Source organism: Rhineura floridana, chromosome 11 (genome assembly GCF_030035675.1).
Source record: "Rhineura floridana isolate rRhiFlo1 chromosome 11, rRhiFlo1.hap2, whole genome shotgun sequence".
NCBI classification, from domain to species: domain Eukaryota; kingdom Metazoa; phylum Chordata; class Lepidosauria; order Squamata; family Rhineuridae; genus Rhineura; species Rhineura floridana.
This window is the reverse complement of record NC_084490.1, coordinates 43,935,355-43,945,189: the sequence shown is the minus strand read 5'-3', so window position 1 is coordinate 43,945,189 and position 9,835 is coordinate 43,935,355. Positions and strand designations below refer to the sequence as shown.

The following is a 9,835-nucleotide window of genomic DNA, read 5'->3' as shown; positions in this document are numbered from 1 at the left end:
CATTTCCATTTTGCTCCCAAATGTATGTAGATAAGAAGCAGAATGTTAACAGAAGAGTAGGCAACACCGAGTATAATTAGTTTGCACTTATAATTTACCCATCCATGTTACTCCGCAGCGAGACTCGCTGGTTTCAAAAGGATGTACTCCCTTATAAGTGTGCATATGGTTTCCGTCTTTATGTTCTCTGTGTTATATACAGACAAGCAAAATAGGATTCCAAGCTTTAATGGAAAGAGCAGATTTTAATCGGCGGAGCTGAGCTTCAAGGGCAGACCTATTCTAGTGTTCAATAGGGAATGAAAACTAAAACATTTAAAGAGGGCTTTCCCGTCTATGTGTAGTAGCTTTTGTTTACAATATTGTAAATGCTCTCACAAGTCATTCAGTGTCTTCAAAGGCACTTAAGAATTTTTGGTAATATATACATTTATTTAATTGCAATCGACGAAGGGATCGATTGTCATATCATTAAACCAAAAAAAACCCCTTCAATCGGTGGTCAGCCCATACACACACACGCGTGCGCAATCCTAAAATATACCATTATCATATATAATGCTGAGATTTTAAAATGCATTTATTATTTCTCAAATGTATGTCCCCTAAAACATTGATTATGTTGTATGTATGTTTGTGTGTGCGCATATACAAAATAAATTTTCTTTGCGATAAAAATACCTCTCGATTTTTCAGACAGATTAAAGAGGGGACTGTCTCTTCACTTCTGTAATACATCCCAATTCAGCTAACAGACAACTGGAACCGAGAGCAAAGCGAGCCATCGTGGTTATTGAGAATTTATTTGACATTCGGTCGGAGTTACGGACAGTTTTCGTTTCCTTGGTTGCATTTTGTTTCCTTCCCCACCCTTAATCACTGAACTTCGTACAAAGAAAAATATAATATCCTTCACATAATAAGGGCACTAAGGCGGCAAAAACCATAAAACTTGTTAATTGCACCCGGGTTTCTCCCCCTGCCCTCGCAATCAAATAATAATAATAATGAAGCCGGCGGGGACATGGCAGCACACTGAAAATCACCGGCTGTCTTTGTCAATCGGGTTTTAACTTACTCGAGAAAACAGCAGTCACAACACGACGATGACGACGAGAAACATAAAACAAGACAGTACGAGGGAGGTGAACAGAGGCCCCCGGCAAGGCCAGGGCTCAGAGGATGTTGTTCGCTTCCTCAATCGAGACGGCGAATGGAGACCATCGGAGGCTGGAGAGGGGAAAGGCTACCGGAGACTTCACGCTCTGCCTTGGGTCCTCCCTCCTTCCTTGCCCCTGCCCGCCTTTCCCCCATCTCCTGCCCAAGCAAGGCCGTGGGGAGGGGGCAGAGGTGCCTGCATCAGTTTCTCCCTCTCTTTCCTCCCTGGGGCTTCTTTCCCGCCGCCTTTCTGTTTATTCCTCCCCTGAACGTCTCTGCATCTCACGGGGTGTTGCTGCTGCTGCTGCTGCTGCTGGGGGTGGCCGCCGTGGTTTTCACCTTGGCCACTATCTTCTTCTCTTTCACCCTCCGGTTCTGGAACCAAATGGTGATCTGTCTCTCCGTGAGGTTGGTGGCAGCGGAAATATTTCTCCTCTTGTCCTTGGTGATGAACTTGCTGTTGGAGTACTCCTTCTCCAACTCTTTCAGCTGCCCTTTGCTGTACGGGATTCTCTTCTTGCGGCCGCGGCGGAAGGTGCACCCCTCTGGAGGGTGCTGGCCTACAGCTTCTGACCAGCGGGAAGGAAGGGAGAAGAAGAGAGCCAATTAAACGAAGGGCAGGCCTGCCGAGGGACTCGACCCGCCCTGGGGGAGGGAAACTGACAAGCACGGCACTGGCCTAATTCCCAATGCCAGAGGAGAATGAAATTGACTAACATACAACCCCATGGCTTTCTATTTACCCCTAGGCTCATGATTTAAAACTACACAAAATATAGTCCTTTTTTCTTTTTTTTTCTTTTTCTCTCCCCCGAGCTCTCTGGGGTCCCCTTCCCACTTTTTTGCCTGATTTATTCTCACATGCATTATCCCTGCTCATGAAACACGGATCGGCGGCCATATTGCCTATTTCGTCCCTAATGTGGTGCTGGTGAAGTTTTCCCTGAGCTTGGCGATAGTATGAGCCCACAGTAGATGCTTTTTATTGCTCAAAAAATCCAGAAATCACTGCGTGAGATGCGATGGGTGTAGGTAAAATCCATCTAATTCGGCCAAATTAATCCTGCGTAGGTTGTCAAATACAGACGTGGAGAAATTTAGAAATTGGTATTTTTCTACTTAACTGATCGGCTCGCCAGTAATTCCTCTCACTTGCTTCCCACCCATTGTAATCAGTAACACTTAAAAGTAAACGTGTGTTTACCACTGCGTAGTATATCAGAAGACTCTTTTCTGTCTTTCTAATCCCATTCTCTACTCACCATTTGGGGAAATTGCCACATATTTGCTTGTGTGTGTTTAATTTATTCTGAAGAATAATTATTGGAATTATTAAAATTACAAATTAGTCCTAATAAAGTTGTCTTTGTTGGGGATTCGAACCGGCAGAGTAACTTTTACACCGGTTCTAAATAATTTATTTTATGTAAATCTCTATTGATTTCTATGGAACTCACTTCCAAATATTTTTAGGAGTAGGGATAGTGTAAGGAAATTATTGAAAACATAGATGTTTCAGCAATCACCTTCATATTCACAAGACTTAGAGGTCCTAGTTAAACAGACACACACACACACACACACACACACACAAAGATGCCTGTATATTAAAAATAAATTATAGGTAAAGCTTCCACTTTTTGCAACCATTAACACCAAACACACTCCCAGCCTGTATGTTGGCATTTTGTAGGGGCTTAACATGTAGAAATGAATATTAGAAGCAATATGGTTACTCGCTGTTGTATGCTACTGATACCTGAGAAAAAAGCCAAATTTTGATACTGGTTTGGGACCTGCAGCATTACCTAAATAAAGTGAATGTAAAAATAATTTTAATAAGACAGGGGTGGGCAAATTTCACAATGTGCTGAATTAAAATAGCATAAAATGCTATAAAGCATATAACAAAGTGAATACAATGTTTTCACAGTTTGTATTTTGAGGAAGTATTGGGCTGCAGTGCAAACAACCAAAATTCTTCTTTAAACTGCAAAACTGTGCTAGAATGTAAACTTTTAAAAATTACTAAAAGAGGGGAAAGGGAAACAAACATGAGCTTTATTTGCCTGGTTTTTTGTTTCGACATCCCCAATTACGTGCTGCTATTTTTTAAAAAACACAATTGTGACCCAACATCTAAATATCTTTGTGGTGTGTTTGTATGAAATAACTTTATTTCAATTAAATTTATTGTTTCAGATTGAATCCCCTCCCCACAATCATACTTTTTTGTGGCCACTACATAGAAGAGATTCATATAGCTCCGAAAATCAGTGTGAAATTATTCAGTCCAGGACCTATGTTGTATTTAAATATTTGGGGTGGAACAGAGGTCATTGTGTATTATACCCAACATCTGTAGTCCAGATTCTCAGATGAGTCTTATGAGACTTAGTATATTTTACTAAATAGGTGTTTATGGACATGATCCAGCCAAGGGTAGGTACTTTTAACCCCATTAGATTTTCAGTGAAAATGATGTACCCACATGCTTAAATCTCCCATTGGAAGCAGTGGATTTTGAAAGCCTTAACTTTAACTGTGCCCAGAAATATATTGAAAAAATCCTTTACTAAATCTTTGAGACAGAGTTTGCTGTGTATTCTGTCTGTCTGGAGTAATGCTTTCCTGCGTAGACACCAAGAAATAATACTAGATGCTGATGGTGGATAACCTTACACAGCATTACACATTACTGAAATATTTATATTCCTTGGGGGCCATACTGCTACAGCAATACTGTGCTGTGGGGATACACAGCAGCACATATTATTGCAGCATAAATTAATATTGTTATTATTGCATTTGAATAGCTATGAATTTATTTAATTGCTCACTGTAGCTGTGCAGTGAATTATAACTAACAGCAGTAGTATCAGTATTGCAGAACTGAAAACAGAACAAAACCAGTGGAAAATTCTCCTGTGCAAGCCCAATTTCAAATGCATGAGAGTAGGTTCCATTCATTTAAGTGGTGCTTTGTGCAAGATAACTTATTTATTCATTTAATATACTTTTATCCTGCCTTTCAACTTCCAATCTCAGGGATGGTTACAAATCTGCTAAGATACAAAGAACGTAAGAAACAGGTAGAGCAGCTAAAACAAACCTAAAACCATTGGCAGATCAATCATAAAAACATTTTATGGAGCCAAACAGAAATTACTGCTGGCAACTCAAAAACCCCAAGGCAACCAGGTAGGTCTTAACCTGGCTCCAAAATGTAAGCAGAGTTGGTGCTAGGTGTACTTGCTGGAGAAGGACATCCCATAACTTCCTGTTATTGTCCTTTTACTTGTGGTGGTGGTGGATAGAGACAAGAGATATGAAACACTGCATCAGAATAACATATAACCCAGGAGTGCACAGAATGCCATAGTGAATAATTCTGAAACAAAATGATCTTGATATTCACTGGGAGCAAAGAATATTGTAACAATGCTACTATGTCTAAAAACTTCTGATACACTGGCCTGGGGCCTGCAGTGTCACAATGCACATAATTACAATAATACTGAGTTTTTTAAAGTTACTTTCTATAAATATGCCATCATACATTGGGCTTGTTACATTTATTTATTTTTCCCCCAGAATCTTCTTTGGTTGTATCATATTAAGCTTTACTGCTACGGTATTATTTCAAAATGTTGTAAACCACTTGGGAGGTTGTACACTGGAGAGGCAGCATATAAATGTTTTATGTAAATAAATTTAGCTCCCTGCTTTAAGAAGTTTTGCTATTAATAATAAGTAATTGCTGAGAGCAAACAGTACTGAAATGTCCTGAATCAACATAATGTTCATTTTTAGATGCTGACTGAGTTATATACAATACAGGAATTGCTGCTGCTGAAACAAAGTTAATATTATGTTGTGGCTTGGAAAATGTGTCCATTAATAAAACAATCTAATAATGTTCAGTAGGCTGTCAACTCATGTAAATCCACAGGAAGTATCCTGGACCCTGATTTGAAGGCAAAGATACAGATTTGTCCTGTTCTCTGGCTCACCAGTAAGATGTTTCAGATTAATGGGTATTAGGGACAGGGGTTTTTTTCCCCCAACAGTGGCCCCATATTTGTGGATATCTCTCCTCAGGAAGTACATGTGTTCCCAAGGCTGACAGTTTTTAAGAGAATTCTTAATACATTTTAATTTTAATTTGCATTTATTAATGGTTGTGATATGTTTCAGTTGATATAGCTCATTTCAACGTTATAGTGTGATTTTAATGTGATGGCTTTATATACTAATATGCTTCGTGCAGGATTTTTTGTACACCGCCTAGTGAGGCTAATGTCCTCTGAAAACCAGTTTAGAAATATTTAAACAAAATTGTTGCTGCTGTTGTTGTTGTTATTAATTGCCCACCCTTCACCAACAGGTCCCAGAACAGGTTACAAAATCTAAAATACAATATTAAAAAAATATTTAAACACATTTCAATCACAAGAATAAAGTGGCTTCTGAAAACATACAACTATCTGTACTGAAATTACATTTTCTTAGCATGCAGATGGTGCAGTGTAAGTTTGTTATTAATAAGCAAAGAGGGATGACAGTGATCTTTTGTTTGGTGAAATTGGCCTCTAGGAAAAGCTTAGCTGTAATCCAAAGCAAACTCTGGTGGAAGGATGCTGCACTGAAAATAAATGGGATTTCCTTCAAGTAAATGTAGAACTGGATCAGAAGTCACTTCAGTAGTCACATGTAGAGATTTTTCCATTGTCAGAAAAAAATAATTTCACAAGAGAGGATTTTTCTTGTTGCACTGCAAGCAGATTGAAATTGGGTGATAAACTCTCAAGTGTGGGCAAGTACGAATACATAGTAGTATGTGTTAACATCATTGGAAATATAAAGTAGGTAAAATGATATGCTTTGTGGAAAAAACTTTAAGTTGGTATAGAAGTATGCAAGGTTTGAGGATTTACAGAATTCTTCTACCTGATGAAAAGTTCTGTAAAACCTCCAACATTCCATGCTCTTCCTGCATCTCAAGTTACTATCTTATTTTAGTTAGTTATTTTGTTGTTGTTGTTTGTTAAATTAGCATTGGGAGATTTGTTTTCAGGAAAGCCACTGAACTATGACAAAAACAACAGGTTCACATCTGGTAAAACATCTCTTGTCTGATAGTCCAATGCCTGCTCATTGGAGTGCAACTGAAGGTGCACTTACCCCCTGAGAATTCCCATGGGATTTAACAGACTTCAGTTGGAATGAATGGTTTGACAGGCTGTAGCCACAGAGAATTGGCCTCAGGACTGTGCTGGAAAAGGGGTGGGCAGAGGAAGACTCAACGACCCCTTGTGGCAAAGTCTCATAAAACATCAGTTAGGGTGTTCAATGCAGAGACTCACGGGACTTTAAGAGGTGAAACGAGTCACCAACAATCATCTAGTCTACCCCACTTGCATCCAGATGGGATCTATCTTGCCCTTCCCGAATAATTCCTCCATTCTTTATATACTTAAGACAATAATTCCTCAGTCTAGATCCACCACAGTTTTCTTTGTTTTTGTGGATGCAATATCATATATAGTTTTGATAATTTTCTACATCTTTCCTAAGGCATTTAGAATCAGTCTGATTGTACACAAATTTCCTGGGAGAAAAAAATAGGGCTATTTCGAATGGACTTGATGGATCTGGATTCAGCAGTGCACATAAAAACAAACAAACAGCCATGAAAATACATACACACATGAAAAGTGGGATGGGTAGGATATCTTAAACCCTTTTGTAAAACACAGTATTCTGCACCTGTAGCAACATCTGTATATTACCGCTATTTTACAGAGACTGAACTGATTTACTGAGATGTGATGGCAAGTGAAAACATGGGGGTGGCATAAGCACAGCAGCCCTCACCCTAATCCTGGTTTATGCTTGGAACTGGCTGGGGACTACTCAATGATGAGAGAAGGGCACTCTGTACATGTTCTGAAACATGGTCCACTTTATGATTACACTGCATCGCACATGCTCCATCTTAGGGGAATTGGGTCCTTGCTCAGATTGAACTCTGGCTATTATCACTAACTGATCAAGTGAAGGTTCTAGGGTATTTAAAAATCTCTAACCTGTCAGCATAATTTAGGTGTTCAAAAATAAGCAGTAAGTGAGATTTCACAGCTTACCTGAGCAGCATTTTCTGTACCTAAACTACTTTAAAAAAAAAGTTAGGAGCTCACAGACGCACCCAGAGCACATAAGGGGCACCTATTCTTGTTTAACTCATACATACTTTGTAATAATATTTCAGGTTGAATCCTGAAAGCAATTCATATAGGGATGAAATTAGCTATAGGCCTCTGTGTGTCTGTGTACCATGCAGGGTGTCAAATGGGAGCTCATCTTTTTATATTATTGCAAGATGAATTGGTCTAAGTAGTGGTGGAATTTGTATATACAAATACACAACATCCTAGAATCCCTATGTATATAAATCCTAGAGGCTGATGGATGCCCACTGTAATTTATCACACCATGGGGGAAACAGACTAATTTTTTGCGTACATAACACACAACAAAGGGCCGCAAATCCTACAAACAAAGCTTACAGAAGCCAGGGCTCAGCCCCAGAATATATAAGGAACATATGCGACTCGAGGAGGTTTAGAGCATCAGCAAAGTTTCCAACCACAATTGCTCTCAATCACTACAGTCACACAGACACCACGCACGTTTAGATTAGGAATCATCGGCCTTTCTGGGCAGGAATGAGCCCCAAGGCATTTTCACTTGAGGAATTAAGTGCCACCTAAATTCTCGTTCACCCGCCTCCCCGGAAACCCAGAGGATTTGGAGGAGTTGTAGGGCAGCAGCTGGGGTGGGGAGGTAGGTAGGGGTCGAGAGAACAGGTAAAGAAACGGTTCGTGTCTTTCCAGGCACTCGTTACCTGCAAAAGCACTTTTCCAATAGTGTCCTGCTGGGCTTTGATCTTTTGGAAAACACATTTGGTTGTTCCAGCCCCCGGCCAAGGCCCAAGGTTCGTGGTAAGGGTCCATGGGCAGGAGCGCTTCGTGCCTGGCGTCGCCAGGAGGCCCTCCTATGGTCTGAACCACCGAAACGTCCAGGTAGCTCGCCATCGGTTGGTAAGGCCCAGCGTAGCCTGGGTAGATAGCGAACTCGGCCGGCCGCGTCTGGTACTCCTCCGGAGCCGCCGCCGCCGAGTTGCAAGCGTCCAGGTACTTCTCCGCCACCGCCGGGTAGCCGCCTTGCGGCGGTGCGGGGCACGGCTTGAGGGAACCCCGGGCCACTCGGTAAGGGCAGTAGCCGCCGCCGAAATATCCGTAGGAGAAGGGCGAGGCGGTGGTCGTCGAGGATGCCTGCGGGATGGCCGGGCACGGAATGCCTAGCTTGGCCGAGGTTTCTCCGGAGCCGGAGGAAGGGCAGTCCAGGGAAGAAGGGTAAGCGGAGCCGTGCATGGTCGGGCTGGGGCTGCCCAGAGCCACGTTCCTGCAGGGGCCGCCGGCAGGGAACGTCGGCGAGCTCAGCAAGCCCTCCATGCTCTTGTCCGGCACCTCATCCAGGCTTCTCCGGGCTTCTCCGAAGGCGGCTTCGGCGTCCATTCAGCGCAGAGTGCCGCCGGACGGCGCATGGGCGCGCTCCGCTCGATCAGAGGAACTAGAAGGCGTGTGGGGGGGGTGACTACTGGAGGGCAGGCGAGGCTGCGAGGCTCGTTTAAAAGGCTGGAGACGGCCAAAGGAGGGTCGCCTGGACTCTCAGCGTCAGCTCCTCTGCCCCCACCCCGCGACACAAAGGAGGGGGCTTTTCCAGAGTGGCTCGCTCATTGGCTGAGGCGCACCCACTAGAGACGTTCTGGGGAGAAGGGGAGACAAACATTGCGAAAATGCTGTTAGGGCGAGACGGGGAGAGAGGAGGAGGAGGGGGCGGGCGACGCGCGCACACGTGACAGCTTCTGATCAGGAAGGGGCGGAATATGATTTGGGGGAGGTATTACTTTTACAAACTAATGAACGGGGGAACCCGACATGCTAGTACCCTCCTCCCAATGGAGTGGACACAATTCAACGGGGAAAATATTGACTAATCTAGAAGGAATAGTCTGCAGTGCAAATTTATTAGAACTAGAAAGAGAGAAGAAAAATGAAAGAAGGAAGGGAGACATGACATGACAGACAGACAGACAGACAGACAGACAGACAGACAGATAGATAGATAGATAGATAGATAGATAGATAGATAGATAGATAGATAGATAGATAGATAGATAGATAGGCATAAAACAAGAAAACTCTTGATTCATTTTAGATCCATTCGAGATAAATGGAAACTACAACCTATCTTTCAGGAACTTCCTGACTCCATTGTAACTCTTTGGCGAAATCTCCAAAGTATCCCCAGAATACTTCAGCACCTACTCAGTGTTTTCCTGATCCTTGCATGCTTGCGGAATGGCAACGGTGTCCCCTCCCCATCTTTGCAGGAACCTGCTCTTCCTGAACAGGTTTAGGTGCTTTGATTTGTTTCAGCGGGCTTACATGGGCTTTATTCGAAGCGTTTTGCTTTTTTAAAGACGGCTCACAAAAAGTCTGCGCTCCCAGAGAGCGAGAGAGTGTAAGCAAAGCCTCGGGCTAAATACGGGGTAGAAAAGAGATCTGCAAAGCGAAACTGTTCCCTTTACCCATTTATCTGCGGAAGTGAT

At 42.5% G+C, this 9,835-nt stretch overlaps 1 protein-coding gene across 2 annotated transcripts; it reads right to left on the bottom strand.

Annotated features, from left to right (window-relative positions):
- Positions 1-784: 784 nt before the first annotated feature.
- Positions 785-9,069, bottom strand: HOXB13 (homeobox B13). 2 transcript variants are annotated; one of them, XM_061590210.1, is made up of 2 exons: positions 8,066-9,069; positions 785-1,724 (listed from the first exon to the last, which is right to left on the bottom strand). In XM_061590210.1, the coding sequence occupies exons 1-2, from the start codon at positions 8,736-8,738 to the stop codon at positions 1,441-1,443; spliced, it is 957 nt and encodes a 318-aa protein (XP_061446194.1). In that variant the 5' UTR covers positions 8,739-9,069; the 3' UTR covers positions 785-1,440. The 2 variants fall into 2 exon arrangements, with proteins under 2 accessions (XP_061446194.1, XP_061446193.1); XM_061590209.1 differs by having other exon boundaries at positions 785-1,727; positions 8,066-9,067.
- Positions 9,070-9,835: the final 766 nt, after the last annotated feature.

Coding starts and splice junctions, on each gene's coding strand:
- HOXB13 (XM_061590209.1), bottom strand. CDS start 8,738: ATGGACGCCGAAGCCGCCTTCGGAGAAGCCCGGAGAAGCCTGGATGAG. Junction 1,728..8,065: donor TTGGAAAAGTGCTTTTGCAG/GTAACGAGTGCC, acceptor CCCGCTGGTCAG/AAGCTGTAGGCCAGCACCCT.